Below are 18859 nucleotides of genomic sequence, written 5' to 3'. Positions count from 1 at the left end.
TCAGGGCTGAGTTAGACAGACCAGGGAGGCAAGGGTTAAGGCAGGAAAGTGGCCTTAAAGTCACAGTCAGATCAGCCATGATCTTACCAAATGGTGGAGCAGGTGGAGGGGCCGAATGGTCAGTTCCAGCTCTTATTGTTTATGTCCCCGTGAGGAACGTTGGTGAGGGGGGTTGCTCAGAGACCCTGGGTGTGCCTCACTCACCCTGCAATGCCTGACTCCCTCAGAGAGTGAGGGAGCAGCGAACAGGGTGAGGTGAATGGGGCTGGTCACCAGCACAGGCCAGGCCAAAGACCTTCCAGCCAATGAGGTATTTTGGAAATGGAGTCACTGTTGTAAGGTAGGAAAGGCAGCAGGCATTTTACACACAGCAAGACCCCACGGACAGCAATGGGAGAATGACCAGATAATGAAGGTTCACACTGCAGTAAATTACGAAAGTTGGAAATTAAGTACTGAGGGAGTGCTGCACTGTCGGAGGGTCAGTACTGAGGGAGTGCTGCCCTGTTGGCAGGGCATACTGAGGGCGTGCTGCACTGTCAGAGGGTCAGTACTGAGGGTGTGCTGCACTATTTGAGGGCCAGTGATGAAGGAGTACTGCATGGGTTTAGATACAGAGTAAAGCTCCCTCTACACTGTCCCCATCAAACACTCCCAGGACAGGTACAGCCCGGGGTTAGACACAGAGTAAAGCTCCCTCTACACTGTCCCCATCAAACACTCCCAGTACAGGTACAGCATGGGGTTAAATACAGAGTAAATCTCCCTCCACACTGTCCCTATGAGGGAGTCGATGGAATATTTATAACGATGGGGAGGATACGCAGAAGCTAAGAATTTGAGAACTCATGCTCTAGACTGCAATTAAATAACACTGCTGAAGGGAGAAGGGCAGCTCGAGGACAGGAGCACCCAGACCCAAGAATTATGAATCAGCCAACGACTGATGAAGCATCACATCCCACTCACAAACTGATTCTTAAACAGTAGGTGGGGCCTCAGTGAGAGATCATTAGCCAAGGCTGAGGTTCGGTAAAGTATAGGTCATGATCCACGTGCTGACTCGTTAGGATGGGGATTACAGCATCTTATCATTCTTGATGCTAAGGAGCAGAAAATTACATCTCCTTGTCAAAAGCAGGGTGTGCGATTGTAATTTAATCATATACATTCACACAAAAATATCACATTTCATCATTTATATCATTCAGAATTACACCCCAGCATTGTCTGCACATTTTTGTTTTGCTAATCTGACTAAAGGACATTAGAACGGAGAATATGGAAACAGAACACTCTCTATTTCAAACACTCCCAGGACAGGTACAGCACAGGGATCGATACAGAATAAGGCACCCCGTACACTGTCCCCATCAAACATTCCCAGGACAGGTACAGCAGGGGGTTAGATACAGAGTAAAGCTCCCTCTACACTGTCCCCATCAAACATTCCCAGGACAGGTACAGCACGGGGTTAGATACAGAGTAAAGCTCTCTCTACACTGTCACCATCAAAGTACTCCCAGGACAGGTACAGCACGGGGTTAGATACAGAGTAAAGCTCCCTTTACACTGTCCCCATCAAACACTCCCAGGACAGGTACAGCACCGTCTGGATACAGTTTGATGGTATGTGAATATTTTTATATTGCTGTGTTTATGTATATATTCTGTATACATAAGGGTAAGCTGTGTGTGTCCAGGGTTAATTAAAGGTGAGATTGTTGGAGTCAGATTGTCTGTAGAATCTCAGGGATGAGGCCTTTCTAGTGAAGCCTTATGGTGGGTGTTCATTTACAAGGAAACAGAGTAGATATTGAAATTAGCATTTGGGGATAAGTTTTGAAATTGATTGGTAGCTGTTACATTTTGAAGAGGTCCCAAAGGTGAGAATATTTGCATTTGACAAGAGATTTGTAAGTAAACAGGAGTCAGTGTTTTAAATTTTATTGATCCAAAATAGAAGTAAAATAGGAGCATGAAAGGTTTTGATATTTGGGAACCTGAGCTTTTAGAAACATTTTTAAAGAGAATGGAAAACTAACATGAAAGGGGTGAAAAAGTGATTATGAAAACTGGGTTTCAGCTGTAGTAGCTGCTGTGTGGGGAGTCCCACTGAAGGCCAACTCTGGTGTTTTGGAGTGTGCTGAAAAACTGTGTGAAGTGTTTTGTCACTCCTTAACAATTAAGAATACACACACAGCTATCTGCTTCCGAGCTCCAACTTCCTGTATGAGAAACAGAAAGTTCCTTTATTCCTTATTCTCCACCAGGGGGCAATACGTCCAGGACTTAGCACACCCTACTGTCAGGTTTTATATTACAATTCTTTTTAACTAAAATGTTCTTTTACAGAAAAAAGCTTAAACATTAAACACGAACATTACGCTGTGAAAATCTTTTTAATGAAGAAAGCAGCTCAGTTCTGGACCAGGAGAATATTTATCCTGAGAAACCGTTTGTTTTAAATCTCCCTTTTGAAAACCCACATCAGTGTGGGTTTGTTCTGGGAAGTCGTGGATTGTACTTCTGTTTAAAGTGAAAGCAATTTCTCGGTTTGGGTAATATTTCCTGGATTTTATGGTTAAGAATCTATAAGTGCTGTTGCCAAAAAGATAGTTTGATTGTGTACTAAAATAAAAACAAAATGCTGGAAAAACTCAACAGGTCTGACAGCATCTGTGGAGGGAGAAACAGAGTTAATGCTTCAAGTCCGTATGACTCTTCTTCAGAGCTAAACAGAAATGTGATGAAATTTCTACAGTTTAAGGGCCCACCCCCCTTAAGCAGGTGAAGCTGGATAGAAGGTCAGCGATAGGTGGGGGCTAAGGAGAGCTTGACAAAGATGTCATGGACACAAGACAAAGGAAATGTTAATGGTAGTGGTAAGGGCTAAAGGAGGTGCTGAGAGTAACAGAATGGTCAGAAAGCAGAATGTGTTAATAGCAGAACAAGGGTCAGCATTCCGTGAAAGAACAACATGGAATGAGTAACAGGTGCCCCTTTTGGGGGTGGGGTGGGGTAAAAGGATAGAAGAAGGGATAGAAAAGGGGATACAAAAGGGGTTAAAACAATGAATAAATGAATAAAAATAAAAATGAAAATAAGTGGATAAAAAATAAAAATAAATTTTTAAAAATTGGATTATAAAAGGGGTGAAGATGGAGGAGAGAGTTCATGGTCGGAAGTTGTTGAAATCAATGTTAAGTCTGGAAGGCTGTAAAGTGCCTAATCGGAAGATGAGGTGCTGTTCCTCCAGTTTGCGCTGAGCTTCACTGGAACATTGCGGCAGGCCAAGGACAGACATGTGGGCATGAGATCAGGGTGGTGTGTTGAAATGGCAAGCGACAGGGAGGTCTGGGTAATGCTTGCAGACAGACTGAAGGTGTTCCGCAAAGCGGTCACCCAGTCTGTGTTTAGTCTCTCCAATGTAGAGGAGACCGCATTGGGAGCAGCGAATGCAGTAGGCTAAATTGAGGGAAGTGCAAGTGAAGCGCTGCTTCACCTGAAAGGAGTGTTTGGGCCCTTGGACAGTGAGGAGGGATGAGGTAAAAGGGCAGGTGTTACACCTTCTGCAATTGCATGGGAAGGTGTCATGGGAAGGGAATGAGGTGTTGGGGGTGATGGAGGAGTGGACCAGGGTGTCCCAGAGAGAATGGTCCCTACGCAATGCTGACAGGGAGGGTGAGGAGAAGGTGTGTTTTGTGGTGGTATCATGCTGGAGTTGGCGGAAATGGCAGAGGGTGATCCTTTCAATGCGGAGGCTGGTGGGGTGAAAAGTGAGGATAAGGGAACCCTATCATGGTTCTGGGAGGGAGAGGAAGGTGTGAGGGCAGAGGCACGGGAGATGGGCCGGACACGGTTGAGGGCCCTGTCAACTGTGGGTGGGAAACCTCAGTTAAGGAAGAAGGAAGACATGTCAGAAGCGCCGTTTTGGAAAGCAGCATCATCAGAACAGATGCGACGGAGGCGAAGGAACTGAGAGAATGGGATGGAGTCCTTACAGGAAGCGGGGTGTGAGGAGCTGTAGTCGGTGGGCTTGTAATGAAAATTGGTGGACAGTCTATCACCAGAAATGGAGACAGAGAGGTCAAGGAAGGGAAGTGTTGGAGATGAACCATGTGAAAATGATGGAGGGATGGAAATTGGAAGAAAAATTGATAAATTTTTCCAGATCCAGGCGAGAGCATGAAGCGCACTGAAACAGTCATCGATGGACCAAAAAAAGAGCTGTGGGAGGGGGCCTGAGTAGGACTGGAACAAGGAATGTTCCACATACCCCATAGAGACAGGCATAACTGGGGCCCATGTGGGTACCCATAGCCACACCTTTTATTTGGAGGAAGTAAGAGGAGTTTAAGGAGAAATTGTTCAGTGAGAGAACAAGTTCAGCCAGATGAAGGAGTGTGGTGGTGGATGGGGATTGTTCGAGCCTCTGTTCGAGGAAGAAGCAGAGAGCCATCAGACCATCTCAGTGGGGGATGGAGGTGTAGAGGGATTGGACATCCATGGTGAAGAGGAGGCGGTTGGGGCCAGGGAATTGGAAATTGTTGATATGACGTAGGGCATCAGAAGAATTGTGGATGTAGGTGGGAAGAGACTGAACAAGGGGAGAGAGAATGGAGTCAAGATAGGAAGAAATGAGTTCTGTGGGGCAGGAACAGGCTGACATGATGGGTCTGCCGGGACAGTCCTGTTTGTGGATTTTAGGGAGGAGATAGAAGTGCCGATCCACAGATGCTGTCAGACCTGCTGAGTTTTTCCAGCATTTTCTGTTTTTATTTCAGATTTCCAGCATCCGCAGTATTTTGTTTTTATCCTAGTGTTTGACTGTGTATGTTTGATAAAGCATTTTGGGGCTTATTTTGGAAGATTTTTTTTCTAACTGCGTATCTTTTATATTGTGTGTGTTTAAGTTAAGGCTGAAGCATTTGCTACAATCTTCAGCCAGAAGTGCCGAGTGGATGATCCATCTTGGCCTCCTTCGGAGGTCCCCAGCATCACAGATGCCAGTCTTCAGCCAATTCGATTCACTCCACATGATATCAAGAAATGGCTGAAGGCACTGGAAACTGCAAAGGCTATGGCCCCTGACAATATTCCAGCAATAGTACTGGCATCTACCTGGCTATGTGGAAAATTGCCAAGGTATGTCCGGTACACAAAAAGCAGGACAAATTCAACCTGGCCAATTACCGCCCCAACAGTCTACTCTCAATCACCAGTAAAGTAATAGAAGGGCTCATCAACAGTGCTATCAAACGGCACTTGCTTAGCAATAACCTGCTCACTGACACCCAGTTTGTGTTCCACCAGGGCCACTCAGCTCCTGATCTCATTACAGCCTTGGTTCAAACATGGACAAAAGAGCTGAACTCCATGGGTGAGGTGAGAGTGACTGCCCTTGACATCAAGGACGTGTTTGACATAGTGTGGCATCAAGGACCCCTAGCAAAACTGGAGTCAATGGGAATCAGGGGGAAAATTCTCCACTGGTTGGAGTCATTCCTAGCACAAAGGAAGATGGTTGTGGGTGTTGGAGCTCAGTCATCTCAGCTCCAGGATATCACTGCAGGAGTTCCTCAGGGTAGTGTCCTCGGACCAACCATCTTCAGCTGCTTCATCAATGACCTTCCTTCCATCATAAGGTCAGAAGTGGGGATGTTTGCTGATGATTGCATAATGTTCAGCACCATTCACGACTCCTTAGATACTGAAGCAGTCCATGTGTAAATGCAGCAAGATCTGGACTGTATCCAGGCTTGTGCTGACAAGTAACATTTGCGCCACACAAGTGTCAGGCAATAACCGTCTTCAACAAGAGAGAATCCAACCATCTCTGATTGATATTCAATGGCATTACTATCACTGAATCCCACACTATCAACATCCTGGGGGTTATCATCAGACCAGAAACTGAACTGGACTATCCATATAAATACTGTGGCTACAAAAGCAGGTCAGAGGCTTGGAATCCTGCGTTGGGCAACTCACCTCCTGACTCCCCAAAGCCTGTCCACCATCTTCAAAGCACAAGTCAGGAGTGTGATGGAATACTCCCCATTTGACTGGATGAGTACAACTCCCACAACACTCAAGAAGCTTGACACCGTCCAGGACAAAGCAGCCCACTTGATTGGCACCCCTTCCACAAACATTCACTCCCTCCACCACTGATGCACAATAGCAGCAGTGTGTACCAAGATGCACTGCAGGAATTCACCAAGGCTCCTTCGACAGCACCTTCCAGAAGGACAAGGGCAGCAGATAGATGGAAACCTGGAAGTTCCTGTCCAAGTTACTCACCATCCTGACTTGGAAATATATTGCCGTTCCTTCACTGTCACTGGGTCAAAATCCTGGAACTCCCTCCCTAACAGCACTGTGGGTGTACCTACACCACATGGACTGCAGCGGTTCAAGAAGGCAGCTCACCGCCACCTTCTCAAGGGCAATTAGGGATGGGCAATAAATTCTGGCCCAGCCAGCAAAGCCCACATCCCGTGAATGAATTAAAAAAAAGTTTTATTCATTTTTCCTTTTCTGTTAATGCGCATTTTAATTCTTCAAATTTTCACTGGAGCCCTGTGCTTTTGCGTTCAGTAGCTTTCTCTCCTCATTTCTACAATACAGAAAAAAAGTTATGATCGGCTGAGATGGATTTTAATCTGAGATCCAGCTTGCTCAGCACAACATCAGCTGCAGTCGTAACAACAGAGTAAATCTTTCCCTATCTGCTCTCCCTTCACAGCCCTCGATCTTTGCATTTCTGCACCCCCGCCCCCACCACCCCAGATCAAGCCCATTTCTATCATCTAAAAATTTTGCCCTTAACCCTTCGCTATATTGCTTGATTTGTATGCTGGTGATGCTGGGAGGAGGGCTGGCAGTATTGATGAAGGAGAATATGACTGTGCTCGAGGGGACAGGAACAGAATCTATTTGGTTAGAGCTGAGTAACAATCGAGGTACATTACACAACTGGGGCAGAATTTTTAGCTCGGTGGGCGGGCGCGCACCCGACTCGCTCCAACGTGAAAAACCGCACGAGATGACCTCGGGCGAGTGCCCCAACGTCATCCTGCGCTCGCTCAATATTTTGGTCAGCGGGCACACACAAAAGTCGGAAGTGCACCTGCCGACGATTAAGCAGCCAATGACGCAATTGTCTTTAATTTTACATTGCCCGTCCAACCTTACGGTTGGCGGATGGGAGAATCGACCAGGCGGACTTTGTATTTTTCATGAAACCTCATCCATGAGTGGCATGAGGTTTCTGTTGTTAAATGAAAGAAAAAGAAAAACCTATGGACAGCATTTTTAACGTGTATATGTTCAGGTGACTGATTGTGGTGTTTGGACGTTTTTTGACTTCAGGGAGATTTCTGTCGGTGCTCACCCGCGCTGACATCAGCGGCTACCCTCTTCCCACCCCGACCCCAGCAACGCTGAGCTTCTCAGCGCGTGTTTCACGCTGGCTGGCCATTAATTGGCCAGCTAGCATGAAATCACGGTTGGGGTCTGATCGCGGTCAGCGGTCTGTACCCCGGCCAATCCCCGAACTGCCAATCGCACCCGCGCCACCGATCTAAACATTCTGCCCCTGGTGTATTCTATTGGCCACCCACTCACAGGAAAGACATTGAAGAATTTATTTGCAGGGAATTTACAGAGAGTAATGTAGTTAGAACGGGAGCCTTTAATTATCAGAAGATAGATTGGGTGCTAATGGTGTAAAGGACAGAGAGAGGAAAGAGTTTCTAGAGTGTGTTCAGGAGAATTTTCAACATCAGTATGTTCCATTCCAATGAGGAAGGAGGTAATGCTGGATCTGGTACTGGAGAATGAGGTGGGCCAAGTGAATCAGGTGTCAGTAGGGGCACTTTTGGGGGACAGGGACAGGACAGGTTAGCTATGGAAAAGGACAAGGAGCAATCCGGAGTAAAACTAATTAACAGGGGCAAGTCCAGCTTCAGATCTGGCCCAGGTTAACTTGTAATCCTAGATTAGGCAAAATGAACAATGGGCTCTCTCTTTAGAGAGGAGATAGTTTGGGTAAAGTCGAGGTATATTCCCACGAGGCAGAAAGATAGGGCAACGAAAGCCAGAGTTCCCTGGATGACAAACGAGATAAGATGAAGAGGAAGGTGAAGCAGAAAAAATGGTGAGCATGTCAGATGTCAGGTGGATAATACTAGTGAGAACCAGGCTGAAAATTGAATGTTCAGAGGGGGAATGAAGAAGGAAATAGGAGAGGCAAAGCGAGGGTAAGAGAAGAGACGGGCAGCTAATATAAAAGGAATCCAAAGTTTTCTATAGGCATATAAATAGTAAAAGGATGGTAAAAGTGGGGGAGTGGGGGGTGGGGGGCTGATCAGGGAACAATAAGGCGATTTACACATGGAGGTAGTGGGCATGGCTGAGGTACTAAATGAAGGTTTCAACCTGTCTTTACCAAGGAAGAAGATGCTGTCTGTAGAGTAAAGGGTTAATGGTTATGTTAATTAGACAATGATGTTAGTAATGATGTAAGTACGACATCAGGGTCAGATGACCAAGAGACTCCAAGGGAACAAGACACAGAACGTTCTGTGTCCAGAAAACATTGTACTTACCATGAGGCCTTGGATGTATATAGTGTATATAAACAGTTTTGAGAAAAACTAAATACCAACTATCTCCAAATCACTCATAGAGTAAGAGAAACTTCATTGAGCCAGAAGACAATACAAGTAAAGGGCTTCAAGCCAAACCACAGTGACAGCGCAAACACTGTGGCAGCCCGAAACATAGTGGCAGAGGCTGCAGGTTAAGGAAACTGAGACCCCAGATTGATAATCCATGAGTGAAGACCTAGGAACAGCTCAACTTCACAAAGAAGAAGAACAGAAATAAGGTGTATCCTGATAGGGATAGTGAATGAAGCACTCATGATGGTTACAGCCATTGAACAGACATTACCCCTTTCACAACCTTTCCAACACGTTGAGGGTCCACAGCAGGTACAGAGATGGGAGCACTATTGGCAACTGTCTGAAAGGTGCCAAACAGCTTCAGGCTTACCAGTGAGGGCACAAAAACACCAGGTCACTATTATTTTGAATGTGATTGGGACCTTAGCGGATAATGTCCTGGTGAGATAAGGAGTCGAGGAGATCTCCGCGTCCTACAGGAGGTTTTGAGGGCCTTCAATTATTACTTCAGCCTTAAGACGAATCTGGTTATTGAACGGGTGAGATTCAACGAGAGGAGCCAGAGGCCAGGTGAATCCATCGATTAATTTATTAACAACTTGTTTAGACTGGCCAGTAGTTTCAGCGACAGAGCTTTGAAATGTGATTTAATTTGTGACCACATTGTAATCAAATGTTCGATGAGGTGCTGGCGGTCCTCTTGCAAACCAAGGAGGATTTAACACTAGAGAAGGCCAAACAGTTTGCAAGGGAAGTGGAGCTGCGAAATCAGAATCAGGGTGTACTTCAGCCGGAAGGGCCGATCTAGTATGTAGGCCCAAAGTTGGGAACCCCATGCACTGAAAAGCCTGCAAAAAAAGCCCACCAAAGCTGCCGAAAGGCCGGGAAGAACCCTTCCAACTGTTTTAAAATGTTGCAGATGTGGCACTAAAATGCAGCATCACCATGATGAGTGCTCAGCAGGGAGAGCCGAATTCTTTCTCTGAGGCAAAACTGGACGTTTTAATCAATTCTGCAGCACTAAGGCACAATTTAAAGAAAGAAGGTCGGAACCAGCTTCCAACCAATGTTACGACTGGTGGAGACATGATGTCAGGACTTGGCATTTCTTCCCTACACCTTGACTGTAACTGAGTTTTTGTAATTTATAAGGATGAAGGTATGAGTTTTTGTAATTTATAAGGATGAAGGTATTAATTCAGTGTCTGCATTTAACCATTTATGAGCTGATTGCAAAGAATTCAGTCCAACGGGCTTCCTTGAATTTAAACACAAAGGGGTTAGTGTTTATTGTGCTAAAAACCCACTCAGGTAAATATGTAAAGATATTTAAAACTCATGTCTTGACCTTCACAACACACACAGACAGGCATGCAAACTTACAAATTAAGACTCAATGATAAAAGGGAAAAAAAGGAGAGTTCACTGTTTATGAGTCCTTCACTGTTATTCGTGTTTTTCCACAGTGGTCTTGAAATTCCAGTGGGGTTGAGGCTGAAGTAAATCACAACTTCTGGAGACAGTCTCTTTTAAACTGTAACCCACCTTTCCAAAAATCGACGTTATTGTACCTGAAGTTCTTATTGATTGAAAATCTCTATCTCTGTGATGGATTCTATAATGTAACCGAGATAGGGCTCCTAAGTTGAGAACAGAGGGGAGAGAGATGGTGGTAATGCTTCATTAGACGTCTTATTGTAGACTGCCCAATTACAACCGGGGTGTTGTAATAAAAGACATTTCAAAATAATTATTCTGGCCACATGACCTCTCTCCTCATAATGATTTGGGTATTTCACAGATGGTAATTGATTAGCTCATGTCTAGGCATACCTTGGCTATTGTGCTATGACCTAGGTGATTAATTTCTTTAATGTCCCAACCATCACTTCTGAATAGATCATGCTTCCCTATGATAACCCAGGAAGAACACCTATATATATAGCCGTTGTCCCAATAGACTTCCTACCTCAGCCAGAAAAGTAGCTTTAAAAAAATAAAATGGTGAGAGCCAATTTCAAGTTACAGTTCATCTTTGAAATAGTTCTTGGCATCAGCAGGTGTGAAATTCCATAGGAGGTTTGCCTTGGCATGTCTTAATTGTGATCCACATTGGAACCTTCCAGAAACTGTAATGCCAGGTATGTCAGGTGACCTATGGCAGCCATCTTAAGTCAGTGTCTTTCTTTATTTTAGAAAGTCCTGTTAAAGAGGTTAAATATATATTTGGCTGGCCAATGAAATTAAAGATTAATATTACACATGCACACATCACATCATCATGACACCATTTTGAAGTCCAGGAAATTGGAAATACAGCATTTCAACCCAACAATTTCCAAGGAGAAATAAAGGATTCCTGATAAGCACTTCTGCTCTGTAGAGCTGGAAGGCCAAGGATACAGAACAGAATTTAAATTGGACACCAAGGTTGGGGTCAGAGTCTTATTGGACAAATGGGGCTAGCTTCAGGACTGGCTCAAGGAAGTAGAAATCCAGTCATCTAAAATAAAGTTACGGGGGCCAGGGCACACGGACCTCAAAGTGAAGGGTCAGTTCACCACAACCCTTAGGTATGAAGGTAAAGAAACTAACAAAACTCTTTATATCTTACGGAACCAGCAAATTTCTCTGCTCAGCTGGACAGTGTGTTCGTGAGTTGACCTTCTACAAAAGGTCAACGAGGTAACACTAGATGACAGCGGAGCGATTCTCAGGGATGAATTTCCTAAGGTGTTCTGAGGACTGGGAAAGCTCAAACTGAAGCAGAAATTGAAGTTGACTCATTACGCAGTGAGCCGGTCTTTACTGAGTAAACACCATCCATTGGACCATAGGAGATTGCAGATCTCTGACTTCACTTTGGAGACAGGCTAAAAGGGGGTGGAAACAGGATGTACTAACAAAGATGGTGACCATCCACTAGAAGAGCTTCTAGACCTTGGTGGCTCTTTTGGGCCATAGCTCAAGAGAATGAAGCCACTGCAGAAGCAGCTGATCTGTTGGAAGAAGAAGTCCTAGATCTTACTTACACTGTTTGGATTCCACTGCCAATGCCTGTGAAGACTTTATTGCCTCTATTGAGGGGAATCATCCCTTCGTTGAAGAAGGTAACAAAGAGCTGAATTTGTCGACTTATTCCACTGAGTCCACCGATGACAGGCAATCAACAATTGCAAGCAGCCAGCAGGAATCTATCCAGGGAGAATGAGATGCTTAATTCCAAGTTGGATCAAACCAATTGTGAAAGTTCAGAGCTTATTCGTTTGTACAAATGTAAGCTGCAGCTCACACGTGGACCTAAACAGTATTACGCAGGAACTTCCTCTACATCCCGGTCTGGAGATTAATTCCATTGCTGAAAAAAGAGACATACCGAAGCTTTTTGTCTTGCACTCATCAGGATACTTTGCAAGAATAACCATATAGGGGAAAACAACAAACTTGCATGAACCCCGCAACTCATGTAGTTGAGTTCAACTTTAGTGACACCATGTATGCCCAAATAGATGGTGTTAGCATGGGAACCCTCTAACCCAGCTCTCGCAAACATCTTTGTTGGGTTCCATAAGAAATGGGTCTTCGATGGAATGACACCCAACATCCTAGCACTTGCACATTTCCAATATGTGGATGATACGTTTGCTATATTTAAATCTGTAGCAGCGTGTAATAATTTCCTTACATGTCTTAATGTGCTCCACTCTGTGCTCAAATTCACCTTTGAAATGGAGCAGTCAAATGAACTCCCTTTCCTTGACATACCAGTTGAGAAGTCTGCCAGGGGATTCTCTACCATGGTCTACCGCATGCCTACCTTCATTAGTCAATATACGCATTGGGATTCTTACAGTTCCAATCGCTATAACATTGCCTTTAATGTCAACCTTGTAAATAGGGCCCAAGCCATTTGCTCACCATGCAAGTTTGATGCTGAAATAGGACGTGTCAAAGACATCCTGTGAGATAATGATCATCCTGTTCAGATCATTTTGCGCTGTATATTGTGCAAACCCATGCACGGGCCTAAGGCCGTCACTTTCAACCCTGAGAAGTGCCCAGTCTACCTCACATTATCCTGGAAGGGCAAGGTATCTCAAAAATTTGGGCAACAGGTGAAGCTAGCTGTTTCACGCTGCTACTATGCAGTAGCAACACAAGTGGTATTTGCCACTAACAGGGTGCTGCCTTCAAGCTAAAAAGACATTCTGCCTATCACAGAAATGAGTAACGTGGTATCTGAATTTCAGTACTAGTGTGATGCTAGGTATGTCTCTCTTAGGCAGTCCCTCGGGGTCGAGGATGACTTGCTTCCACACTAAAAATGAGTTCTCGGGTGACTGAAGAGTCCAATGCGCAGCCTACAGTCTCTGTCGCAGATGGGGCAGACAGTGGTAGGGGGAATGGGTGGGTTGGGTACCCAAGTTGCCATGTGCTCCTTTTGCTGTCGACGCTTGGCTTCAGCTAGTCCTTGGCAATGAGATTCAAGGTGTTCAGCTCCTTCCCAGATGCTTTCCCTCCACTTCGGGTGGTCTTGGGCCAGGGATTCCCAGATGTTGGTGTGGATGTTGCACTTTTTCAAGGAGGCTTTGAGGGTGTCCTTGAAGCATTTCCTCTGCCCTCCTGGGGCTCACTTGCCTTGTCGAAGCTCCTTGTAGAGCACTTGTTTCGGCAGTCTCATGTCAGGCATGCGGACGATGTGGCCCACCCAGTGGAGCTGATCGAGCATGGTCAGTTCTTCAATGCTGGGGATGTTGGCCTGAATGAGGACACTGATGTTGGTGCACCTATCCTGCCCATGGATTTGCAGGATCTTGCGGAGACAGCGCTGGTGGTACTTCTCAGAGTTTTGAGATGTCTGCTGTACACAGTCCACATCTCTGAGCCATATAGGAGTAACTCACCTCCTGACTCCCCAAAGCCTGTCCACTATCTACAAGGCACAAGTCAGGAGAGTGATGGTATACTCCCCACTTGCCTGGATGAGTGCAGCTCCCACAACACTCAAGAAGCTCGACACCATCCAGGACAAAGCAGCCCACTTGATTGGCACTACGTCCACAAACATTCACTCCCTCCACCACCGATACACAGTAGCAGCAGTGTATAACATTTACAAGATGCACTGGGAACTCACCAAGGCTCCTTTGACAGCACCTTCCAAACCCACGATCGTTACCATCTAGAAGGACAAGGGCAGCAGATAGATGGGAACATCACCACCTGGAAATTCCCCTCCAAGTCACTCACCATCCTGACTTGGAAATATACCGCCATTCTTTCACTGTCGCTGGGTCAAAATCCTGGAACTCCCTTCCTAACAGCACTGTGGGTGTACCTACACCACAGGGACTGCAGCAGTTCAAGAAGGAAGCTCAACACCACCTTCTCAAGGGGAACTAGGGATGGGCAATAAATGCTGGCCAGCCAGCGAAGCCCACATCCCATGAATAAATAAAAAAAAAGGGCAGGTATCACTACTGCTCTGTGAGCTTGGTGCTGGTTTTGAGGTCCTGGTCTTAAAACACTCTCTTCCTCAGGTGGCCAAAGGCTGTGCTAGCACATCGAAGGCGGCGTTGAGCTCGTCGTTGATGTCTGCCCTTGTTGACAGTAGGCTCCCAAGGTATGGAACGTGGTCCACATTGTCCAATGCCTCGTAACTGATCTTCATAACCAGTTGGGGGGCAGTGGGGGGGGGGGGGGTTGGATGGGGGGAGTGGGGGTAGGTGGATGGCAGTACGGTGTGGATGGTGCGGGCTGGTAGAGGACCTTTGTCTTACGGATGTTTAATGTAAGGCCCATGCTCTCGTACGCCTCGGCGAAGGTGCTGATGATGGTTTGGAGCTCGGCCTCCAAGTGTGCGCAGGCGCGAGCATCATCTGCACACTGTAGTTCAATGACAGAGGATGGAATGACCATGGATCTGGCTTGCAGGGGGTGGAGGTTGAATGGGTTTCCATTGTTCTGTAGTTTAGCTCCACTCCAGTGGGAAGTTTGCTGAGGGTGAGATGAAGGTATGGAGGCCACACATTCCAAAGACTGGCAGATTGTATCAAACAGCATGCCCCAGCTGCTGTTCACAATGGGCAAGGTAGAGACCGTACCCAACCAGCCTGTGCTTGCAAAACTCAAAACACAGTGTCCAACACTAGATGTGATTCCGCGATTGGACAACATTTGCTAAATAATCCTCAGTGTGCCGAGAATTACATTGACAACCAGTTTAAGGTTGTCAGTTGGGCTCGCAGTGTTATGCATTTGTGTGTCCTGGAAGCTACATATATTAATACACGCGTCCCTGTTCTTTGCAGACAGAAAGAACACGTACACACATTCCATCTTTTTCAGCTAAACAAAGTAAGTGACAGTCATTCGCTGACTCATTCCTTAGGACAATTCCTTGACCAATCAGGGTCAAGCTACCTGGTTTAATTTTCAAACAATGCTTGGTAGTTAACTGTTAGTCACCATCACTGGTGCATTCTCCATAGCAATGCCTCTACCAATCAGAATCCACTTGCCAACCAATCAGCACTCTCTTCACATACAGTATAAATTGTTGTTTTCCCCTTATATTGGTATTATTGCAAAGTGTCCTGATGAGTGCAAGATGAAAAACTTTGACGTGTCTCTTTTTTCAGCAATACCAAAGTTCTGTACTACCAAACAACTATTAATTCCATTGTTGATGATGATGCAATCCTACTCTCTCCTGCTGACCCTGTGATCTCATTGTCCGCAGTGGAGCAGCCTCATGCTGAAGCAAGCATGGAAATGATCTCACTACTTACAGAAAGTGAAATCCCTACCCCAGGGGAGTAGGGAAGTCTTCCTCCCCTTGTATCCTGAAGTATCTTCAGGATGTTCTTCGTTCTTCTTCTTGTCTACCAGATTTATTCATGTCTCAGGCATTGAACACTTTTCTTGTCATCACAGCAGCAGTGAAAGATACATCTTCAAAGTTCTTTATAGGAGCTGAAAGTGCTTCACTTTCTCCAGCTGGTGCTTTAACTTTTCCCCAGAGGGCACTACCGAAGGAGATGAGAGAGAGAATATCAGTTCGTTGTCTCCTTTTTCAGGGGGTTTGTGATCGTTCCAGTCCTGGAGGATTGAAAAACTCTTCAATCAGTTCTTCCTTGATTGATTTTCACTGCCTTTACATTCAGGTGATTGTAAGAGTCTGAGCCCAGGAGCCAGCAGTCGTGAGAAGCAGCTGTCCCAAGCCACCAATGTGTTTGCCTTCCATGGAGAAGATAACAGAACACAAACGTCCTACATGTCCTCCGAGGGGGCTGAAAGCTAGGGATTGACGTCTTGGGTGACGATGACTTGGAGAGTGGGTGGGGGCGGGGGGTAGGATTTGGATGGAAACTATAAACAGTACATGAGGTTAACAGATGGTGAGAATGTAAATAGTCTAACAAAATAATGTAACAGTTTTGAGATCATACTTAAGTGGGAGATGTCGAGTAAGGGGTTAATGGTTATGTTAATTAGACAATGATGTTATTGATGATGCAGGCATGACATTAGGATCAGGTGATCAAGAGACTCCAAGGGAATAAGACACAGAGCAGTCTGTGTTAAGGTCTTGGATGTAAATAGTGTAAATTAACAGTTTTGAGAAAAATAAAAGACCGACTATTTCCAAGTCACCCATAAAGTAAAAGGAGCCTCATTCAGCCAGTAGACAATACAAATAAAGGGCATCAAGCCAAATCACGGTGACAGTGCAAAACATGGTGGCAGCCCGAAACATTGCCAGAGTCATGGTGAAAGAGGAAACAACTGAAACACTGATTGGCCAAAAATTGGCAAATAGGAAGGATGTACTTAAAGTTCACACGTCAAGTGACACAACATTTGAAAGTGTTATGAAACGTGAGGAGGATAGTGATAAACCTCAAGAGGATATATACAGGCTTGGGCAGACAAATGGCAGATGAAAGTGTGAAGAGATTCATTTTGGTATGAAGAACGAGGAGAGGCATTATAAACTAAAGGATAGAATTCTAAACGGGGTGCAGGAACAGAGAGACCTGGAGGTATATGTGCACAAATCATTGAATGTGGCAGGGCAGGTTTAGGAAGTGTTTAATAAAGCCCAGGCACACTGGGCTTTAAGGGCTTTATAAATAGGGGCATAAAGATGATCACATGAGGAGGGCTAGGTGGGAGTGGGTCCTCTGACACGTTGGGAGACTGCCTGATGAACTATGGCGGCCTCCTTGTGGAGTGGTTGGGGCGGGGGTCCCTCGTTTGCCCGTGGTAATCCCCCCCCCCCACCTCAGGTGGAAAGGACCGTCTCCATGGTAACACCGCCCAGCACTAACCAAACACACACCCCCTTCCCTCACCAAAGACACCCCCCTGCAGTTGCAATTCCTGAAGTGAGCACTGGCAGCGCTGCTGAGTCTGAAGGGCTGATTGGCTGACAGACTCTGGGGGCGGGGCCTCCGCCCTTAAAGTTGCAGGCCACCCTCCCGGGGCGGGTAATGAATTACCTGCTACAGGTAAAATCCGGCTCGGGGGCTTTGACTACACACCAGCCCCAACCCCCACCAGGACTTTACTATCCTTGAACAGGGACCAGGAGACAGTTGGTTAATAATAACCAGAATAGGTTAAACTGGTCAGTGGATCACTGAGAGTTAAAACAGATCAACTTTTGGAGAAGTTATTATACTGGGATCTTGAAGCTAGTGATGGTCACTCGAGTGGATTGTCAGTAAGTGGAGAGGCTTCGGCCACTGACCATCTACAATGCAGTCCTGTCTGAGACCACTTCGTAACTACAGGGATCCTTTGCTGCTCGTTCTCCCTGTGATACTCTTCATGCCTTTACCCATTGTTGTTCGGACCCCAGTAAGTTCCATTTCCACCTTGAAATACAGTTCAGAATATCTAACAATAGTTAGAAACAACTGTAAACTGTGCTTTATATTAAAACAACTTGCAATTTAAGACGGAAATCCAGAATGGCAGTGTGTGTGTGTGTGTGTGTGTGTGAGTGAAATCTCAGATTTTAGGAGCAGTTTGGAAAATGTGAAGGGATGTTTTTCTTGGAATATTTTTTGGGAATTGTAAAGTGCTGAAGGAGCTGAGTTTGGACTGGCTCGTTAACAGGAGGGACTCAATCTGTAAAACACTCTCTGCACTTTCAGCCGGAGAGTTCACAGGATCTCTCCCCCCACGGTCTCTCTCTGTGATCACTCTCCCCTGTGATCTCTTCCCCACTCTAACCCCCGACTGCCCCTGTCATCTTTGCCTCAATCTCCCATTGCCCCCTCCCCACCCCCGATGGGAAATCCTACTCCAGTGAAGATTGGGGTCAGTATTTCAGGGAGCGTGTGGTCACTCAGAAACAGATTCCCATGCGAGAAGGTGGAAACAATTAATATTGATCTCTTCACGTGTGAATTATTGAAATTTCTTTCAGAAAATAATATTTTGGGGTGCAGTATATGAGTTATTAGAGACCTGACATGTGCTCGGTGAACCTTGAGAGGAACAGGTGAGTTTGGATCTATATTTCCCGAATCTCTCCCCCACTATGGGTGGTTTCCTCGCCTCATGTCCGGCTCTGCTGTAGACTCATTGATAGAGATTGGTCACTCTGATTGGTCAATTACTCTATTATCTTTGTACCAGCAGACTAGAGGCAGGTTTAGATGGTCTGTGCTCCCATTGTCCAGTCATTTCTATGCTCTTGTTGATCTGCACAGATTATCCTCAATAACCTGGTATCTCTGCTGTCTATATACAGAGAGAGTGTCATTCTCTTCTGTGTTCTCGGATGTGGGTGGCCCTATCAAGGCAGCATTTACTGTCCATCACTAGTTGTCCCTGAGGGCATCAAGAGTCAAGGCAGTGTGAGATTGGGGTCACACGTAGGGTGACACCAGGGGCTCATTACTCTCCTTCCTTACAGGACGCTAGTAACCCCTTTGGGTCTGTTCAACAATCTGTCAGTTTCTATGATCAGATTTTTATTCTTGGGATTAAAACTCCCTCCCATTTAATGCATCACTTAGCCAATGGGATTTCAATTTGCAGCCTCTGAACTGCTCGCCCAGTGTCACAACCACCAAGTCACTGGGCACTGCCAATGACCCAATTGGCTGCCTGGCACTGATTGGCCTGTTCCACTTCTAGGAGAGGAGGGG

General features: G+C 45.7%; 1 protein-coding gene across 4 annotated transcripts in view; it reads left to right on the top strand.

Moving 5' to 3' along the window:
* Positions 1 to 17227: 17227 nt before the first annotated feature.
* The window catches only part of LOC144684467 (Na(+)/citrate cotransporter-like), a 29044-nt gene continuing 27412 nt past the window's right edge, over positions 17228 to 18859 (top strand). For all 4 annotated transcript variants that reach the window (XM_078548276.1, XM_078548277.1, XM_078548275.1 and 1 more), the window contains exon 1: positions 17228 to 17558. In XM_078548276.1, coding sequence (XP_078404402.1) covers positions 17457 to 17558 — 102 coding nt within the window. In that variant the 5' untranslated portion in view covers positions 17228 to 17456. The remainder of the gene's footprint in view (positions 17559 to 18859) is intronic.

This window comes from Cetorhinus maximus, chromosome 9 (assembly GCF_964194155.1).
Source record: "Cetorhinus maximus chromosome 9, sCetMax3.hap1.1, whole genome shotgun sequence".
Classification (NCBI taxonomy): domain Eukaryota; kingdom Metazoa; phylum Chordata; class Chondrichthyes; order Lamniformes; family Cetorhinidae; genus Cetorhinus; species Cetorhinus maximus.
This window is presented reverse-complemented; position numbering and strand designations above follow the sequence as displayed.